At 32.9% G+C, this 22,440-nt stretch overlaps 1 protein-coding gene across 2 annotated transcripts in view; it reads right to left on the reverse strand.

The window, feature by feature from the left end:
• Positions 1-954: 954 nt before the first annotated feature.
• The window catches only part of SPOCK3 (sparc/osteonectin, cwcv and kazal-like domains proteoglycan (testican) 3), a 516,259-nt gene continuing 494,773 nt past the window's right edge, over positions 955-22,440 (reverse strand). The window contains exon 8 of one of the 2 annotated variants that reach the window (XM_011967787.1): positions 955-1,595. In XM_011967787.1, coding sequence (XP_011823177.1) covers positions 1,363-1,595 — 233 coding nt within the window. In that variant the 3' untranslated portion in view covers positions 955-1,362. The remainder of the gene's footprint in view (positions 1,596-22,440) is intronic. The other variant, XM_011967788.1, reaches the window with a different exon arrangement.

Here is a 22,440-nt window from a genome sequence, read left to right on the forward strand (position 1 = left end):
GCATTATTCAGAATATTTTAAATGTTTGTGTATAGACACCAAAAATATGCTATCATAACACCAAAAAATAAAAATAAAAAACTAAAATAACATTTGTCATCATAAGAAAATAGTACATGACTACATGTATTTTTCTGGCAGTTTAGCTGGATTTACTACTTTTTATTATTTAAATTATTTAAATGCACACTTATCATTAATACTAGGATGTAGGCTTTTAAGAGTATTTAACTTGAAAGCACATATGTAATATAGCCAACAATGTGTGTTTGTATGTGTAATACATATTTTAATACAGTAAATGTATTTTTTAAACTTTTTTTTAGAGTAGTTCATAAACAGTTAAGTTACTGTACTCAACTAAAGCTTCTGTTGACTTACCACTAATCAATTTATGCATATTCATTTCACCCCCAATTACTGAACTATTACTAAATATGGAAAAGTAATTGAGATAATAAAATACCCCATATAATGTGCTGGTTTTCCATATCGAAGACTAACAATCATTGATATAGTAAAGTATCTTGTTCTTTCTCTTAGGTGTCAAGAATTTAAAAAAGCATTGACAAGGCAGGAATTACCACATTAATTCCCAGGGTATTTTCCTAAATTAACATCAACATTACACTTACCATTGTTTCTTTAGTTTCTCAAAACTTTATAATAATGTGAGTTTCTTGTTTTTTCCCCTATACATATTTAATATAAACTATCAATTGATTCCGTAAGCATGATTCCAATTTTACATTATGTTTACATTTCCTAATATACAAAGATGCAGAAAGAATTGGTATCATTCTAACTTTTCACTTGCCTGACCTCCTGCTTAGTATTAAGAGATGCTTTTTCTGCTAGTGAATTTTATAAAAGCTAAGCTATTTTGAAAAGTTTGAAAGACTAAATCATTTTAAAATCACAGGAGTAAAAATAACTTTATTGTGAATGCTCTGGTTCACTCAACTCATTTAATACGATCACAAAATAGAACATTAAAACTCCACAGTATAGTGATAAAAAACTCATTATTTTACATTGTGGGCAAAGCAGATAGCAAATTAATTTTAATGATTACTTTTAATATCTATGTTCTTATATCTCTATGTGCTTCTTGGTGGCTCATAATGGAAACTATAATGCAGTGCATTAATATAAAATATTAATTACTATTTTTCATCTTATTTAGCATGTGTTGCATCTCTGGCAGAGTTGTTTGCTCAACAAGCTGCTTATTTGCTCTTTTATTAAACACCTGAATTACAAAAACATATATAAAATGAATGAGCATAGTGTACTGTTTTATTATCATAAAAAATAAGTAAAATTTGACATGCAGGTCAACTATTTGCATCTGTAGGGGTCTCATCTTTTACCTTGCTGTCTCTGGAAGCAGTAGCACCATTCATTGTTAGATATTAAACTGTCCTTGTATGTGTCACAAGAATTGAAGAATGCCTTGGTACACTGTTCATTCTTATCAAGGTAAATGCTTCTGAGCTCTGACTGGTCCAATAGAAGGTCATAGTTTGTATCAAGTCTGTTAAACATCCAGCCAAGTGAGTCCTTGCAAATTGGCAAGATACTGGTATCAAATCCTAAAAGCAAAGCGAGAAAATGATTAGTTAAATATGAAAGACACCATTAGCAGAAAGCAAAATAAGTCAACATAACAGGTAGCTAGTGTAGGATATCTAATGAATAGTCAGAGAAGTAGAGCACTAAATTCATCATGAAGAATTTATTTCAAATTAAAGTGGATATAGTAGTTTCTACATTTCAGGATAGTTGTGAGAATTAATTAACCAGAAAGCATCTTGTACTAATTAGTCATTCATTCAATGGCAGTTACCATTATAATTATATATTATTTATATTACTTTACTGATCAAATGTCTTTAAATAAACAGTATATCATGATAAACATCCCATTAGATATATGTAAATAGTATTTTAAAATATCCTATAAACAAAAAATAAAATATATATTTACTCACAGAACTGAAAATAATATCTTAAAAGCATACTTTACACAAAATAAGTAATAACTTTAATAATGCCCTATATCTTGGTCACTGTGCTATTTCACATAAACCTGTTAACCAGAGAAAGAATAGTCATCACGTAATTTACACAGCTACTTGGTCTCCTGCTTCCCTCAAGGAAATTTTACAAATGCAAATGTGTTGTTACGGGAGGCCAGATGGTGCACTGGATAGAGCAGGTATAGAGAGATGATGGAACTGGGTTTGTATTCAAGCTACACACTATTCCACATGGGTAACCCCTGGTAAGCTGCAGACCTCACTAACCTCAGTGTCCTAAATAGCATCAGATGCAATGCCAGTGTTTTGAACTATTTTAAAAATTTGCTTTTAACAATTCTTATTTTTAGGGATTCAGTGAGCTCTAATTTGTATGTTGCTCATCTAGTTGTTTAATTTTCTCTTTCCTACTCATTACAAGTGAAAGTAAATGAATAACTCAGTTACTTGCATGGAAGAGAGGATGTATTGGAGACATGGGGACTTATGAAAAGAGTATCAAAAGATGTAATCTTCAACAACACTGTTTGAAGAGTAGTTTAAAGATTCATGAGTGCAATTCTCTCAGATTTTGTAGCTAATTTTATGTTCTAGTAATACAAAATCTATTTTGATAGTTTTTTTCTTGTTATACTTTGAGTTATAAAAATGATAGAAATAAAAATATAAACACAGGATTAAAAATTAAATTGGAGATTTGGGGGCTTGAAAAATGTACAATTTCACAAACTTTTGGGAATTTATTTTATTATTTTTCAGAAGATGTTTAATGCTATCTGTGAATCACCATATTAGAAAATGGGAATACGTAGGTGAAAGAGGTATTTCTGGCATTTTCATAAAAGTTTAGAGAAAGAATTGCAGTGTTTTTTTTTTTTTTGGTGTTGTTTAAATTCTCTTTGTAAAATTGTTTATAGAATCAAAACAGAGTTATCCTACTCAAACAAACAGTAAATATGAATTCCTTATTTCCTATTTACTGTGTAAGCATTTACCTTGGTTCTGGAAATGTAAGGTTAAAAATGTGGATTATGTCCCTATTATCTTGAAGCAAATTTTTAAAACAGCATATTTTGAGATATTAGTTTAAACTACTCTTATTACCAGAAGTTGCCAAATGCTCAAGGATTACATGAATAAAGCAAACTTGGTGTGAGATTTCTAGTGTGCCCTTGATCCAAAGTATACAAGGGTCTGCATAGAGAAATGGCCGTCTCATTCCAAAATGAGTATCTGTTATCTATCTTATGGCTGGCAGGAAAAGAACACTGGGGAAAGAGAGTTGGGTACAGCCAAACACATGAAAGACAAAAACTTCTCTGGGATTCAACCAATTCTGAAAGGCCAGACTCAGTTTGGAGGGTGCAGAAGTAGATGAGATATGTGTTACAGGGTTTTGTAGGTTGAAGGAGCTGCCCAGAGAAACTGAGCAGAACAGCATGAGCTAGAGATTTGCCAATTAGGGTTTTCTGTCTGGAAACTATATGCAACATTCTAACTAGAATGTCTAGAAATGAAACATGCAATAAATGAAACAAAACCCATGCTGGATGGTATTGAAAGCACATTGGACACTGCAGAAGAAAAAAAATCCTTGAAACTGAAGACATGTGAAAGACATTATCCAAAATAAAGCACATAGGAGAAAGAATATGAAAAAGAAAAACCAACCATGAGCCTTATTGAACTGTGGGACTATGTCACTTGCCTTAACATATAAGATATTGGGGTCCCAGAAGAATACTCAAAGTGTGGGGGTTCAGAAAATTATATGAAGAAATAATGACTTACAACTTTTTGAATTTGAAAACTATTACAAATGCACAGATACACAAAGTACAATTAACATCAAGTAGCAGAAAGAAAGAAAACAAAACTAAAGCACACCATAAACAAATTGGTGAAAGCCAGCATCAAAAAGAAAAACAAAAACTTTACAAGCAGCCAGAACAAATACCAAAACAGGAGAAATTTTATACAGAGAAACAAAGATGAGAATGGCAGCAAGCTTCTCTTCAGAGGCTATGAAGCCCAGAAGACAATGGAATATTTCTAAAGTGCTTAAACAAAGAAAAAAGCTATACCTGGCAAAATCATCTTTCAAAAATTAAGCTAAAAGAAAGGTCTTCTAAACACAATGTAAAGCTGAAAGATTTCAAGGGTTGTTAAAATAATTTCTTGACAGATAATGTAATAATACCACATGGAAATTTGGATCTACATCTAGAAATGAAGAGGGCCAGAAATGCTACATATATAGGTAAACATAGAAAACTTTTTTCACGTCATTTTAATCACTTTAAAAGCTAATGAGTTGTTTAGAGCAAAAACTATAACAAAGTACTGTGGAGTGTACAACATACGTAGAATTAAAATGAATGAAACTAATAGCACGAAATGCCTGTGTGCTGGGGTAGGGATGGAAGTGAATTCTGGTAAATTTCTAACAGTATACGTGAAGTGCTACAATAGTATTTGAAGGTACATTGTGATAAGTTAATGTTGTATACTATAAACCCTAGGGCAAAAACCAAAAAGTAAAATATAGTTAATTAACTATGTTAGTTTGTTATTGTTGCTGTAACAGATGACCATGAAATTTAATACCTTAACATTAATTCATTATTTCATAATTCTGTAAACTAAAAGTCCAACAGAGATCTCAAAACACTAAAATCAAGGTATCTGCAGTTCCTTTTTTGGGGCCGTGGCAAAGAATGTTTCTTTGTTCAGTGGGTTATTAGCAAGATTTAGTTCTTTGAAGTTAGAGTATCGGGGCCCCTATTTCCTTGATGGCTACCACTGGAGGACAATTTCCACCTAGCCACCATCCATCTTTCTAGGCGTGTGGTCTCTTTCCTTATCTTCAAAGCCAATTATTCTACTTCCTTTTCCATCTCATTTCTTTTTTAATACAGGTGGGAAAAAATGTCCACTTTTAACAATGTATGTGATTAGATAGGGCCTATCTGGATAATCCAGGATAATCTCCTTATTTAAAAGTCAGGTGATTCATAACTTTATTTCCATCTGCAATCTTAGTTCCATTTGCCATGTAGTATAACAGGTCCAGAGATTAGAATATGAACATCTTTGAGAAGTAATTTTTTGCCTCCCATCTAAACCAATTGTGGAGCTGAAATGTGAATCATGAAAAGATATAAAACTGACAGGTCTAATTGAAAATAAGGCAAGATGAGAGAAAAAGAAAAAGAAAATAACAGCAAGAAAATAAAATAATAACAACATGAAAGTTCTAAACACAACCGTATTGACAATCATTAAATTAATATGGTCTAACCCTTACATAAAAAGGTAGAGACTGTCAGACCAGACAAAAATATCAAACTCAATGCTATGCTGCCTCTAAGAGACCCATTTTAGATATAAAAATACAGACTAGTTAAGAGTAAAATAATGGAATATTTAATCACAAAAGCTCGAATGACTATGTTTACATAAGACAAATTAGACACCAGAAAATGAACTAAAAGTCTAATTTTCATTGCGGTGACAAGAATGAGATTTCAGGTTAGAACTTCAGTTTCCTTTTTATGTCTATTGATTTTGTTTATAAATATTTATCATCTAATACAATGTATACAATGCTATATATAATATATTATACATAGTGACTGTGTGATAGATTATATAAATATAATTTTATGTTATATTTGTATTATATTATATAGTGATGAAATGATAGCACTAGTCAAGAGCTCTCAAAGTCACCAAATAGTAGCTATTGTCTAAAAAGTTCAGAATAAGAAAATTTTGCCCAAAATTTATTTCATTTTGTATTTGTAGCATCAAAAGAATCGTATTTGAAAGGTATACATATAATTTACAATACTGCAATCATTTAATAGCTAACATTCTTCTCAGCATTTATTGCTTCATCATCCTGATGACTCTTGTAACACAATTTTATTTATTGAGATATTCAAACTATAACAAAAATATAAGCTTGCTCTATCTTTGAATTTCAAGGTAAATAGATTATTTTGTAGAATCCCCACATTATCTAGATGTGTACATTAAGGCCTAGGTATATTAATAACAAACAAAGCAAGGTAGTGGCAGAACACAGTCCAATGACCTGAATCTAAGTTAGGTAGACATCTTCCACCAAACCATTATTATTACATTTCATCAAATCGACTTTACCAAGCATGCAGACTTACATGAATTTCATTTATTTTTAATATAAAAGATAAACTCTGAGTTCTAATGTGTCATGTCATTAAATACCTGTGCACATCATATGTTTAGAAATATTCTTTTATATTGATATATGAATTGTGGAATAAGCTTTCCTCAAATAGAGTGAAAAAAATTATTGTAAGTTTAAATATACTTTCATTTCACACTATATTGACAAAAACAATACTTAATAATGTATTTAAACTGTCAAGGATGTTTACATGGTACGTCATGAAATTATTTATATTAGCTGTTTTAAATTCTTTATCCCATAACCACTGTTATTTCTGGTAATATTTTCAGGACTTATATTTCACCTAAATAAAGACCATATTTTTATAGTTCTTAGCATGCTTGGTAAAATTGCAGTGAAGAATATTCAGTCAAAATTGCATCAAAATAAATTCCATAAAACCAAAGATTTTGAAGAAAGTCATGCAAAATCAGTATATTTTTGGATTATTATAAATAATCTCATTTTATTTTATAGTCAGTCTTTAAACTACCATGAAGATAATGTTATATAAGGAAAGTTAAAAATAAACAGTAATAATTTATTATTGATCCTTACTTTTTTCACATTTAAGATTTTAGAACTAGTGAACCAAATACTACAAATAATACAGTAGAATGTCAAATGAACAAAAAGTACATAAAATATATGTTTAAAGTATGCAATGCTATCTGCTGTATTTCCAAAAATGCCATATTCCATACGTAATATGGAATGAAATTCCATATTCATTTCTTCTATTATGTTATTCTGAATGTGTCTATATTGTGTCTGAATTGCAATGTGACCTCGTAAGTATATCAATGAAAACTTTACTTTCCCTAAAAGACTCTGTGTCCAATTTCCAGGAACATACAATTCATATAATTATAATAATGGTGAAGAAATTACATATGAAATGTTATCTAATAGCCATCAATACAATCAAATCTGCTATTCTATCAAATTAGAAGAAAGGAAAAAACGAGGGGAAAATTTAAATTTATACAATGAAATATGATATTATTGAGAAATTGATACAACAGAATATTCACAAGCAGTTTTTAGGAGTCTGAATATTACTTAAAATGAACTTTTAAATAATTCAGAAACAACATACTGTAAAGTTGTGCAAAAATTACTTTTAGAGTGAATTCAGATTGCTAGATATGACTCTAACTGCAGTCATGTTGAGGTTTCTTTCTTGTTTGTTTGTTTGCTTTTGAGACAGGGTCTTGCTCTGTCACCCAGGCTGGAATGTAGTGGTGTAATAATCATGGCTCACTGCAGCCTCAACCTCCTGGGCTCAGTGGTCTTCCCACCTCAGCTTCCCAAGGATAAGACTATAGGCACACGCCACCACGCCTGGCTAATTTTTTATTTTTTATTTTTGTGTTTTGTAGAGATAGTCTCACTGTGTTGCCCATGCTGGTCTCGAACTCCTGGCCTCAAGCGATTTGCCTGCCTTGTCCTGCCAAAGTTCTGGGACTACAGTCATGAGCCACCATGCCTAGCTTCATCTGAAGGTTTCTGCCATCCTTTGACTTCATTAAAGTTACTTCTCAAATTATTGTTTCTATAAGGATCTCCTCTATTCATTATGATTATTTTCACAAACTTTTGTAATAATTTTTCTAAATGGAGGTAACCAACTCTCAAATCTTATAAGAAATATCATACCAGAAAATAAAAGAAAATCTTTTTAAGCAAAACCTTTGTAAGTTATCTATATTGCAAAAGTCAAGTAATTATCATAAAGATGTTCAATATTTAAGCTAAAATCTTAATTCTGTTATGAGACTCTAACAAAGGTGTGAAAAAACTGATACCTTATTTTACAGTGTAATAAAAGTAACTTTTTGGTTTTTTTTTTAAACTTAGATGTTGTTTGACAATCAATACCAGGATTCTAGAGTTTAAAGCTAGATTGCATTATGTTGAAAAATTTATACCAGGGATTGTATAAGAAGATAATACTTAATTTTTAAGATATTTTACAACATTCTATTCTCGTATGTATTCACTTTTTCAGTCTTCTTCCTATGTTCTTTTACTTCTTAGTTCTTAAATATTGGCATTCTCAGTGTTCATTTCTCAGCTGATGTTTTTCTAGCCTACATCAAGTCTTTACGGGTGCTGATTCAATTACACTGTTTCAGCTAACATTCCAATAGCTCACAATCTTTATCTCTAATCCACCTACCTCATTTGAGCTTCACACTACATGTATATAACCATAGGCACACACACACATTTTATATTAACTAGTATATTGATCACACAATGCACATATACGCGTATATTGAACAAATAAGGCTTACAGGATATAATCTAAAACCACACTTTTTTTTTCCTCTTATACTCTGTAAATGTGTGTTTATTGGTAAAGGTTTTCTCCTATCTCTGGAAGAAAACTCAGGAGGTCCCACAATTTGTTCATCTCAGCTTTCAGTAACAAAAAGTTGTATCGTCCTTGTAAGGTACAAATGTAAGATAATTGGCATTGCAAAATGTCTAATGTTATATAATAATCACGATTCCAAATGTGATTCTTCCTTTCTGTAGCTGGATATTTTGCTGGTGCAAAGTCAGGTAAGGAGAAAATGATGTTTCCTTAATCCTTCTCTGCTTTTACTTCTAACTCTCCTCCTCCATCTTTTTTATGACCACCTCCAGTTTTTATGTGGATGAATGAAAGATACATAGGAGTGGACAGGGAGTTTCTTACCAAATTGATAACTGTCTTAGGAAGACTGTGTGCTGTATGGGCCTATCAGGTTTTAAAGGCTTCATCTATTTTTATACTCCTAGATCCCTTGTTTGGTCTCCCAGGGGTCTGCAGAGTAAACATACAAGCATATGTCTTGTCAAATGTGAATTTTTTCTGCAGCTACCGCCTCTTTGTCCCTGGGTATCTATGATCCATGTTTCCACTGCAGTTTACTCTGTATTCCCAAGAGTCGTCTTGGGTAGAATGTACATTTGTTCTCACCCGTGGCATTCAAATCTGGTCCACAGTAAATATTACTGTATTTCTTGCCCAGACCTTTAATTTCAAAGCAGCAGCAACTTTGCTTTGACACGAAATACGTAAGCGGATCATGCCTACCTCTGACTTTTAGATTTTTCTGGTGAAATTCAGGCCACAGTCTGCTTGTCTGGGGACACACATAAAGCTCTCTGAGTGGTTCTGTTGAAAGCTCTGTTGAAAATTTCTGTTGAAATTTGAAGTTATAATCACCCTCATCCGTCCTTATAGGAATGGTGGAATCATAGCATAGCTCTTTCCAAAAAAACCCTCTTCATAAATTCTGTTGCCACCTTTGCTGTCTTTACTCTTTTAGATTTTCCTTTTGGATATGTTAATAGTTTTAAGTGCAACTTGCTTACATTTGCAAATACCTTCACATCATAGCAGTAACTAGACTACTGTGTGGCTGAATAACGAAGAGTCAGGAATCTTGGGAGGAACATCTTTAGAATTCTTCCTACCACAATGTCTCTAAATTTGAGCAGAAATACAAAGGAAGTGAGATTATGACTAATGCGGGGGAATGAGGGAAGGGCATTCCAGATAGAAGGAAGAGGAAGAGTAACGGATCTATGGTCAGAGCATGATTAATGTCGCTGAAGGAAAAAAATGAACCAGCGTGACTGGAGTAGAATGGATGAGGAGAAGGTGGCAGGAGATGGGGTCAGAGCATGAGTGGTCTGCTCACTCACATAGGTCACAGTAAAGATGCAGCTTTTACCTAGAAATCACCCATCTTCCTCTCTGCTTCTTTTTCTCAAGGATGGCTTCAGGTGGTTGACCTGATCCACTGAAATAATGGACTCGACATTTACTGAGTTGAGAAAGACAGCAGAAGAGTGAGTTTGTGTGGGGTATCTGGCTTTGGGTATGTTAAGTCTGAAATGCCTGTTGAACTTTCAAGAGACGATTGGAACACAAAGTTAAATGTAAGATTCTGGGAATCAAAGCTACAAGTATAAATTTGAAGATCATCTGTATATAGCTGATTTTCTAAATAGGATACTGAACAACATCTTAAAGGTAATGATTACAGCTAGAAGAGAAAGTATGAAGTCTTTGGGACTACCAACATTTAGATATCAAACAGGTGAGAAGAAATCAGGAAGGCAGACTCAGAGGGTGACCCATGAAGTGAAAAAGGTCTGTTTATTCACTGTTGGAATCCTGAATGGCTCGGGCAATGCTTGGCAAATAGTACGAATTTAAAAATATTTTGTAAAACTGATTAAATGAATTAAGTGCGAAGTATATGCCAAACACTGTAAAGGGTAGAGCACATGCATGAAGAATACAATATGGAACAGATATAAATGTGCACTCAAACAACAACAACAAACCCAAAGTGACAAGTGGTAGAGCAGGTACTTTAACAACAGAGAAAAAAGAAAACAGTGCAGAGTGTCAGGAATGCTCAATAAAGGATGAAACACATGAGGTGAAATTTGAAAATCTAAAACGAGTTAAACCAGTAATAGTACTTCGTGATGGAGAGAAGTTTGACAGAGGGACAGAAGGAGAGGAGGAAGGAGATAAAAAACATTTTCTGGGCTGGGCGAGGTGGCTCATGCCTGTAATCCCAGCACTTTGGGAGGCCAAGGAGGGCGGATCATGAGGTCAAGAGATTGAGACCATCCTGGCCAACATGGTGAAACCCCCTCTCTACTAAAAATACAGAAATAAGCTGGGTGTGGTGGTGCCTGCCTGTAATCCCAGCTACTGGGGAGGCAGAGGCAGGAGAATCGCTTGAACCAGGGAAGTGGAGGTTGCAGTCAGCTGAGATTGTGCCACTGCACTCCAGCCTGGTGACAGAGTGAGATTCCATCTCAAAACAAACAAACAAACAAACAACAACAACATTTTCTGCTGGGATTCAAAGGACATTTTCAAAATTATTTTAAAATATGGATTGGAAGCAAATATTCCATTAACTCATCATCTTCTTAGATAACATTGACAACTTTGGATGCTAAAAACTAAGTGAGATTACAGGTAGTGAATGCAACCCAAACAGTACAAATTTATCATTATTAGCTGGCAGCTACAGCTTAAGAAAGGGATCTAGGAAGGAAAATACTTAACAACACTCACTCAAGGACTAATCTAAGGAAAAAACCAATATCCTACATGTCATCATGAAAATAATGTTAGAAAGAGAAGAGATCACTCTTTAATTATAAAAAGAAAGTAATACAACCACCTAAAAATCTGCTGCTACATGCAGATGTCATGACTTATGGAATACATTAACATAAGAAAATTCACTTAAAGGCATAGAAAATTATCAAGAAAATAAAAAATAAGTAAATAATTTTATTAAAAGTAATGATTTAAAATAATTCCTTTAGGCAGAAATACAAAGACTGAGGGACTTTGAGAAAACATTTTCAACTGTGGAAAACATGAATATTACAAACATGTTTGTCATTATTAAATGTCAGGATTCTAAAACTCAGAAACATTTTGTAAATTTTGAATAGTTAACACACAGACCAATAATAAATGCAAGCAAACAAAATGCAGAAATAATTAAATGAACAAAAATCTTTCTCTAGAGAGTTGATTGAGGTTTTTAATATAATTCATTTAATAGTTTTATATGCATATATTGATCTATCTCAATCTAAGTTATTTTTTATTTATATGGAAAGAACGAAAACATTGAGAAACAGTATAATACAAGCAAAATAATTGTTATTAATATTTTATAAACATTCCCAAGCTAGGTAAAATGCAATAGGAAAACATTCTCTGTGCAAGCATGTATATGTGCCAGCATGTACATGTATACTAGAGGCAGTTATTGCAACCTAGCTGAGTCACATACTTGATATTGGCTATTACTTAGATTCTGAGAGATTGACTGGGAGATTACATAATTAGTGAAAGTATCGGTTTCAAGCCCACTGTGGTGGCTCAAGCCATTAATCCCAGCACTTTGTGAGGCAAGGTGGGAGGATCACCCCATGTCTTTATTAAGAATAAGAAATTAAGCCAGTTGTGGTAGTATGCACCTACAGTCACAGCTACTACTAAGAAGGTTGAGGCAGGAAAATCACTTGAGCCCAGGAGTTTGGAGCTGCAGTGAGCTATGATTGCACCACTGCACTCTAGCCTAGGTCACAAAGTGAGGCCTTATCTCAAAAAAAGTATATAAATACATAAAAGTTACATTTCGTAGACCCAAAAAACCCGGGGTTAAATCCTAGCTCTACCATTTACTGTGTGACTTTGGGTTTTCCCTCTCAACCATTTCAACTATAAAGTGAAGTAAATAATAACTACTTTGCAGAATTGTAAGGATTACATGAAATAAGGTAAATACTTATGTTTAATTGCTGAATCCTATGGTATCGTTACTATTAAAAGATTACAAATTCCAGGTCCAGACCACAGTGTGCTTATTAATATTGAAAATGCTTTTGCTTGTCTTGCCTTCTCATCCTCCCACACTCACCAATCTTTGTAATCCCTTGGAAAGCACCAGAGCCCTCATAAGACATGTCATCTTTTGTAAGAATTGTCAAGCAATGTCTCTTCTCTTCAAAAATATGTCAAAAAATTCTGAAAAGCAGAAGCTATCAAATATATTTACAATAAAAAATTCAACATTTCCTGATTATTTATGTTATTGTAGTAAATGAGGTTATTTACTTCTAGAATGTAGACACATAAAGAGTAGAGTTCCCAATCTTATGAACTAGCAGGCCTATATTATCAATTTTACTTGCTTAGTCCTCAAGTAAATCAATAGCATAGCTGAGATGAACATAAATCAGAGTAAAATCATTCAAATGAAAGCAAAATCTGGGTAAATGTGCATTTCAAAACCTATTCTGAATTACTGAATTGTCCTCACTCACGAAAGTTCAATATTTTTAAAGTACTGTAATACCGTCAGATTTGGTGAGGGGAAGGGGTCAACAGCAGGTAATGAAAAGAAAAGCACCATTCTGGTCCACACAAGATTCAATACACACTACTAGGCCTTGGTTATTCAAGGACAAGTAAGACAAAATTCATCTCTTCAAACTGTCATTTAAAAAATTATTTTAGATTCCACTTTCAGTAATTGTTGAATATGGTCTTATAGAACGAACACAGATGCAGATAAATAATTAAATTCCAGACTTTTGTTTTTTTTTCTCTAAAGCAAGAAGGGTATGGAGAGTTAATAGAGTAGGCAGATTCTTGTTGTAGTCTGCATGTTGAGGAAGGAAGTTATGTGTAGTGAATTTCCAGTTTTTGCAGTTTTTTTAACTTGGGGGTAGGCAGAGTTTTCATGGTGCAAGGTAGCAATAACACTGGAAAAAACAAACAAACAAACAAACGAAAACAACGCAGACTTTTTAGCCTGGAGAATCAGAAAGTTGTGTATAGCCGCTGAGGAAGGAGGATGAAATCCAAGAAGAAAATGGGATAAATTATCACCAAATACCACCTACCCAAAACTCGGGTGATCTATCAGCCACATACGTATTCCACAGGCTTCAATCACCTCTGCTAAAGACTAGAGCAATGAATGGAGATTGAAGTTGACACCCAAGAAAGTGAGTTTCCATTTTGAGACCAGCCAAGTTAATCATCTGTTAGATCAATCAAGCAACACTCTCTGGGGAAAATAATGCAATGCAGCATCACACAACTCCATATTCAGAAGGTCCAGAACACCATCCTGAATTTTGAGACATGTTAAAAACATGTTAAAAACAGAAATATGGAACTCATTATCAAAAAAAGTAAAAATAATCAATTAAGAATAAATTTGAGATGATCCAGTCATTGGGATTAGCAGATATTATTTTAAAGCAACTAACACTGTTAAATTCAATAAGGTAAAAGAAAACATGCTCATAATAATTGCAACAATAGAAACTAAAAGTAGAGAAATAGAAATTATAAGAATGAACTAAATATGAATGTAAGAATGACAGTAACAACAACAAAAAATACCTTGTAAATTAAACTAAATTGACAAAGGAAAAGGTAAGTAAACATGAATATAGATCAATCAAAATTATCTAATTTGAAAAAAAAAAAGAAAAAGATTGAGGGAAAAAAACTAAATAGAACCTCAGGGAACTGTTAGGTAATATCAAGTGCTATTATGACATAGACAATTGAAGTTCCAGAAGAGAGAATAAAGATAATCATGTAAGAAAATATTTGAAGAAATAATGGCAGAAAATTTGCTTAAATGCTTACATTTACAAATTAAAGATATGCAGGATTTTTCAAGCAGAATGACACAAAGGTCATTCCTAATCATAGTCAAACTTTCAAGAGCTAAAGATTAAGGCCAATTTTGAAAGCAGCAGGAAGAATATGCCACATAGAGGTAAACAATAATTCAATTTGTCTGGTACCTCGTCAGAAATTTTAGAGACCAAAAATGAGTTGAATAACATCATTAAGTCAAGAAAAAAAATAATTGAAAACTTTCAACCCGATAATCTCTATTCATGAAAATACCATTTAGGATTAAAGGCAAGGACTCACTGGTTTCACCTAGAATGTGAGAAGTTGAAAAGAGTATTGCTCACAAATAAACAATAAGAAAAGTCTGAGTAATTAGCAAAACCACAATTTTCTTGAATCCATAAGTGAGTTTATGTCCCAGAGCAATGAAGTAACCCGGAATCTAAAAAGAGACATGTGCCTCCAAGAAAGGATGGAATGTGAACACTGGCTTACTTGAGACAGATACCAAATGCCATGTAAGCTAATAAGAAGAATTCCATTTATATTTTCAGTGAATTGCTAAAGGCTGAGTGTAGGCTAACATGACAGTAAATAACCTCTGGAAACCACAAAAAGAGGAGGAATTCATAAACATTGACAGAATGACTCCAGGATCTCAGTGTGTGCTCTCAAAGAAGACTTAGGGCAAGATAAGAGACCCAAGAAACCATCTGAGAAGCAGAAGCTGCTGTGGGAAAGGTATGAACTCCCATCTGTATCCGTCTTCCCTACATACCTTATGGAAGAAAACCTTAAATTCCTGGCGGTGAGCCCAATATCCTATCACTCTCTAGATATAGGTGAGGATCCCTTGCATCAAAGGAAAAGAGTTAAAAACACAGCTGTACCTGGGAAAGGATCAGGAGAATATGCTGAGTGCAGACCATCAAAGAACGTCTTCCACTAGGGTGGCAATAGGATTTCTGAGAAAGTCCCACCTTTGAGATTCAGATACACAGTATCTTCCTAAAGCTGTAGCTTAACAGAAATATGAAGGATGTTCCCACTACCAGGGTATCAAATGTTGCTTAAGAAGTGCCAACCTTCTATCAGTGGTGGAGGGGTACAATCAAGAAAGGGGACCTTCTCTGAGGCTCAGTTGCAAAGGAAAAATCATTAAGAAACAAGTGGAGAAAAAGACTGTGGCAAGCCAGTCTCACTCTAAGCACAAGGCAATGCTATAGTTACTTGAAGCCTGGGATACGCTGAGGATAACAAGAATAACATCAAAGCCAAAACTTAGTTTAATTATCAGAATAGATTGGCTCAACTGCTGTATAAAAGCCATGCAAAAGAGGAGGCGTGACTATTTCTAGGCACAAATGTTATTTACATCCATCCCTACTGCTCTACACAATATATCCAATTTTAACCAAAAAGATAGAGACATGTATTAAAGGAAGAAGAAAATAAACCAACAATAAACACTGCCAAGATACACAGCATTTGATAGAACCAGATTAGAAATAACAGATGTACACATAATCAGAGAAATGATTTAAAATTACAATGATTAATAGGTTAAAGGCTGTAGTATAAATGGTGAACACTTGCATTAAAACTACAGATGGAAACTATAGGAGAGAAACATATAGAATTGTTTGGGAGAAGGAGGCAGAGGAAGATAAGGTGAAAGAGAAGAAAACAGAGGAGGAGGAGGAAGAGAGGAGGAGACAAAGGAGGAAGAAGAAGAAGGTGAAAAGGCGTAGGAGGACAACAGAACATAATAGAGCTGTGGTTATTATTAAACAATTTAAGAGAGAAGTAATTAAAATATCAGAAGAAGAAAGAGAGAAAAATGGGGTTGAAGAATATGTCAATGATTAATTCAGAATTCTCCAAAATTAATGAAATATATCAAACCATAGAGATAAGAACCTTAGAGAACACCAAACAGAATAAACACCAACCAGTCAAATAAACAGACATACAAATGAAATCTAGATGCACCATAGTCAAACTGTTTAAAGAGTGATGAGGAGAAGCATCTCTAGAATAGATACATATTTCACTAGAGTAGTAAAGAAAATAGGGGATTTGCCAGCTGAAACCCACAAGCCAGAAACAGTGGCATGACAGGGGTAACGTGCTGAAGCAAAACAAAACAAAACGAAACAAAACACAAAGCTCTCAACCCAATATATTTTACCCAGTGAAACTATATTTTAAAAAAAGAAAGATGAATATATGTTTTAAGTTTTATGGATATATAATATATTTACACATTTATGAGTATATGTGATATTTGGATACAAATATACAATGAATAATGACCAAATCAGGGTAACTGGAGTATCTGCCATCTCAAAGATTTATCACTTCTTTGTTTTGGGAGCATTCCAAGTCCTCTTCTCTAGTTATTTTGAAACATGCAATAAATTACAGTTTACTATAGTTCCTCCACTGTGCTATGAAGCATGAGATCTTATTACTTTTTATTTGTGTTTTTGTATGCATTAACCAACATACATCACATAATAAGGAGTTCAATAAGAAGATATAGTAACCCTAAATGTATAATGTATCTTAAGAGTCTTCAGAATACCTGAGAAAAAATCTAATAGAACTGAACACAGAAACAGACATTTATATCTGAAAACGTCAACGCTGTTCTAAAAGTACTCACTAAAGTAAGTAGATAGAAAAACAGTAAGGGTATAGATCTGAAAATCGTTGTCAACAAACTTGGCATAATTTATATTGGCAGAATAGTCCAACAAATAATAACAGGATACATGCTCCTTTTAGGTGCAGATGGAACATACGCTGGGCCATAAAATAGACCTCAATGAATTTAAAGAACTAAAATCATTCAAAGTCTGATACCAAAAGTAACCAAAATTACAGTAGAAATCAATAACATAAAGAAATATGAAAAAATAAGTAGCATTTAAAAAGAAAATGCAAACGTAAGAATAAACAAAAATTAACTGCAAAGATATTATTTTTAATTCAATAAGGGTACATAATTTATTGCCAGAATCCTAGCTCACATTAATAAATTGTAAATAGGTTTAAAGATTTAAGTGCAAAAAAATACACATTAGGAGAATATACACGTCAGTATTTTTGTAAGAAAGACTTTCTTAAAGAACATGAACTAAGAGATATTCTAAAGTCAAAATAGAAAGGATGTAGTGAGAAAATATTTGCAACACAATGAAGTGTTAAAAGGTTAAAATAAAGTTATAATAAGCAAGCTGGCACATACTGTGCATAGTATGATCTTCTATTTGTTTTAAATAGGTCTGTTTATGTAAATAAATATCTTTGTACGAAAATGAAGTACATTTGGTGGGGCATGGTGGCTCCCTTCTGTAATCCCAGAACTTTGGGAGGCTGATGTGAGTGCATCACTTGAGGTCAGGACTTCAAGACCAGACCAGCCAACATGGCAAAACCCTGTCTCTACTAAAAACACAAAATTTAGCCAGGCATGGTGGCGCATGCCTGCAATCCCAGCTACTCGGGAGGCTGAGGCAGGAGAATAGCTTGAACCTAGGAGATGGTGGTTGCAGTGAGCCAGCATGGGCAACAGAACGAGACTCTGTCTCAAAAAAAAAAAAAAAAAAAAAAGCAGTATTGGAAAATCATATAAATCAGGCTGCTAACAGTTTCCACCTCATGAAAAAGGCAATGAATGGAGTTGGTGAAAAGATACTCTCTTAATTATATCTCCATATGTTATTTTTTAAAATAAGCATGCATTACTTATGCAATCAAAATGCAAAATATAAAAATAAATAAAATGGAAAATATACCATGTTATACGGACTCTTCCTTGCTGTGATATGTTGAAAATCAGTTAACACTCATTAATGTCTCAAAGGAATCATCATAAAATTAATGGCTTTTTTATTGGCTAGCATATGGTTCAAGGACTGCAGTGGTATATAGAGTCATTTGTTTTCACATTAAACAACCCAAAATAATTTTTTTTAATTATTTTACTTGTTTTTTTGTATACTTTTTCTGTTGGTTTTAACTATCACTTCTTGATGCTTTCAAGACACCTATTTCGCAAACATTCAAGAATTTATGTATTACTCAACTGGCATTGGAGTAAAGTTTAACAGGAATAATGTTTATAATTGATTATAATTGACTAAATATATGTGGTAACATAAAATTGTGTGTTTTATTTTATTTTTCTGTAGATGTCTTTTCTTAACCTCTTCATTGACTTTTTTGCAAAGGGTGTTGTTTCATTTTGAATAGGTTCTGATAGTTCAGATGACTGGTGAAAATTGCTTGAACAGTCTACATGGCTTTATTTTGAAATTAAATATTTACATTATTGAAAACAGAATGTAATAAAGTTGACAACATTTCATTCATCCAGTGAGAAATGTTAAAAAATAGCCAATGCCGAGAGCAATTGCCATTGTTTGGAATAATACAGTTCCTAAAGAATAAAGGATGACCAAAAGTTTGGTTCCTAGTAGATCCAATGCAGTAATTTCTCAGGACACGATAATGTAACAAAATAATTTCACTGCAGTACATCAATCACTTAGTACTTTTATTTTATAGCAATACTTTTAAGCTGCATGGGATTACATTAATTTAGCTATATATGAAATACATAATTTCAGCAAAATTAAAAAGTACAAATCTTAACATAATACCTTAGTAATACTTAAGTATATAATTAAATTTTATCATAGGGAGTTAGAATCTACAGAATAAAAGAGAAGAAAGTGCCAAATGTCTCAATAATTAGAACCAAAATAAGCAATGATCTGGACCTCTCATTTTATTACTTGAAATAAGAAAATTTATCTAATTTTCTCAAATATTTTGTTTTCAAAAGATGAAGTCTCCTGCTATACCTAGAAGACTCCTAATTGCATTAAAATGTGGCATTTAAACCATTTGATTCCAAATTCAATCTTTCTCTTAATGTGAAGACATCATGACATAAAGTGAGCAATATCTGGGTAAGAAATTAGAATGTATGCATTTACCCTGGAGGTTTAAATAATTCTATCATTTTCTCTGACTGAGGAGAACATTTGGCATGTAGGAAAGCAGAAATAAGACATTATCTTAATCTGAGTCAGACTCTGCTAATCTGGGGATTTTTCATATGATGCTAATGTCCCAATGCTCTCCAAATTGTTAAAGGGGAAATTAGTACAATGTCACTTTCACGAACTATATATTCTCGATTGCAGCCATATTTTTAAAAGCCTGGGTATAGTGTTTTTGCTATGCAATATTTGGAGATTTAAATAATAAAACAAAATCGAGGTATATTGCTAATAATGGGCACAACATATTCTTATTGGATAAAGCATCACCAAGCATTTTCATGCTAATAATAATAGGATGAGAGGCTAAATAGCTCCATTTCCTTCAACTTGTTATCGTAAAACACATTTTAAGACTTTTACCATCTTAGTTACTTTTCTATGATCATTTCTTTGTTTTTCAGTGATAGCTCTAAAATAAATCCAAACAAAATATATTCAAGAAGCCTGAGTTTATAAAATAAAAATTAGGTGTCGGTTGTCAAAAAATAATAACAGACTGTATAAACTTCATTTTTTGAAAGCTATGACATTTTTGACTATTTTATCAACTCAAATCATTTAGTTATGAAATATTTACACTGTCCAAGATTCAAGTAAAATACAATTCTTGAGTAATGACTGTGGAATTCTGTATGCAAATGCTGTAATACAATTTGGTTGATTAAAATCTCAGGTTACTGTCATAATGGGTTTAAGAGTTAAGTACAATTACTAAAATAGCTACTAAAAAAGACTACATTTCATTATACTTTAAATATTAACTAATGCAAAATATATAGCATTGTTGATTTGATAGTATGTGAGGCTAGAAAATCACCCTTTCTTTATAAAGCTAAATTCCACTTTCAAGGTTCATTGACTTTTTTGAAAAAACAAAATATCTTTCCATTTAAATTTCATTAAGCTTTTACCCTTTTAATCCAATTCTGCTATCATCAGAATCTTGCCCTTTTGGAACCTATGTTATGTAGCAAGTATAAGCAAGCAGCTACAGGCTAATTTATCACTCTTCTGAAGTCAGGGCATTGTCTAGGTAACAATTTGTGATTAGACTTCTTAGTTAATTCATTAAACAAATTGTTATTGAATCCCTACCATATGCCAAGGCCTTTTATAGTGCCTGCAGGTTCTACAGTGGAAAACTATTGACCTTAGAGTGCTTATATTTTATTTGGAAGAGATAAAAAATAAACTAGTAAACATTTGTATATCAGGTAGCAATATTTGCTAGAAAGAATAATAAAGCAGTGTAAAGAGGAAGTGAACGCTCTGTGGTGCCGTTGCTATTTTAGATGGGGTGGAAGGGAAGGCACCTAGTGAGGAATGTTTGGACACCAAGCTGGATGAAGAGAGGGAGCGAGCCATACAGATACCTGGGGGAAGAGTGTTCTAGGACAAGCAAAAGGCAAATATGAAGGATGTGCCTTTACTATGAGGAATTATACTAATCAAACATTCTACAATACTTTCTGGAAGTCACAGAGAAGTCAGTAGGCAATGATTAGTCCTAAGAGTAATCTGTACTCACAGTTTTTAGCAATCTGGCTTATGATTAGGAAACAAATGAAGTTAGAGAGCATGCTACTCATTCTGCACTCAGCCTACCATTAGCTAGATCATTAGCTACCATGCAGTTAGGATATAAATACTAAGAATGAGATTATTATCCTGGATCATGAGATTAGGATAAACGAGAAAAAAATCATGGCTTAATTTGTATCCTTACCTGTTATAACACAACTGGGAAATTAAACACAAATAAAAGGTATGTGTTACTCAGTGAAAGAAAATAGGTTAAAGTCTAAAGACTAACTTAAATATAACAAGTAGTCGATTCTTAGATGACTTATATCAGGTTGACCTCTAAAAGCTATTGTTTTGTAGTTCCAAAATTGGTAATTTCATGAGGTTCAACTTAGTATTTGCATTCATGCTCAACAATGTTTGGCAAAGCATTGGCCCTTGTTTTGGCCACTATTTCCAGCCAACTTTTCTGGATTGTACCTATGGCCTTTATTGCTCTATATTTGGGGTTGGAAAAGATCGCATATCTAAGACTCTGTGGTGAAACAGAGTGCTGAATTTTTCATATTATTTAAGGAGATAAAGTATCGACAAAGAAGACACATGCTAGCATCCTTTCTGCTCTCTTCTCCTGTGTGCCAAGCAGCTCAGCACCAGCTCAGATGCACCTCTTGAAGTCATTCATTAACTTTCCAACTGTATATTAGTCTCTGAAGTTAGAATAAACAGATGTAAATATTAAGAATTACTTTTTTAGGAAACTATATATTCTATTCACACATATTCTAATATTATAGAAAACAAGCTCTGTGGTATTTCTAGAGAGTAAAAAGTGACCATTTTAATGAACATTACATTAATAGTTTAAATGTAATTGGAGATACAGATTCATCAAAAGGCAAAGATCTATCTCAAAGGTAATATTCTACACATTAAACAAAAGATATTAGCATTTAAGCATTCTTCTTTGCATAACCAGAAAAAGGTGTGATTTGGCCCTCTCTTGCATGTTTGCCCCTAATATCACTATTCTGACACTAAATACAAACAAGAACAAAATACTTTGTAAGTAATCACTAATAAAAATAGAGATGGCTATTAGGAGAAACAGGTGATTGGGTTATTTTTTAAATTTTAATTACTATTCAAGAATATATAGTTCTCTTTGCTGGGCATCAATAATAACTAATTTTAAAATTAAGTAAATAATAAAATAAACAACTTTTAATAAAAAACACAAACAAGCATTTTTATACATTATTATGCAGGCCCATTGTCATGTTTTCTATATTAAAATGGAATGGTTAGGCATAGGATTACTAAGAATAACTCTCATGTTTTAAAAATTCAATTCACATAATTTTAAAAAGA

This window comes from Mandrillus leucophaeus, unplaced genomic scaffold (assembly GCF_000951045.1).
Source record: "Mandrillus leucophaeus isolate KB7577 unplaced genomic scaffold, Mleu.le_1.0 Scaffold81, whole genome shotgun sequence".
NCBI lineage: Eukaryota > Metazoa > Chordata > Mammalia > Primates > Cercopithecidae > Mandrillus > Mandrillus leucophaeus.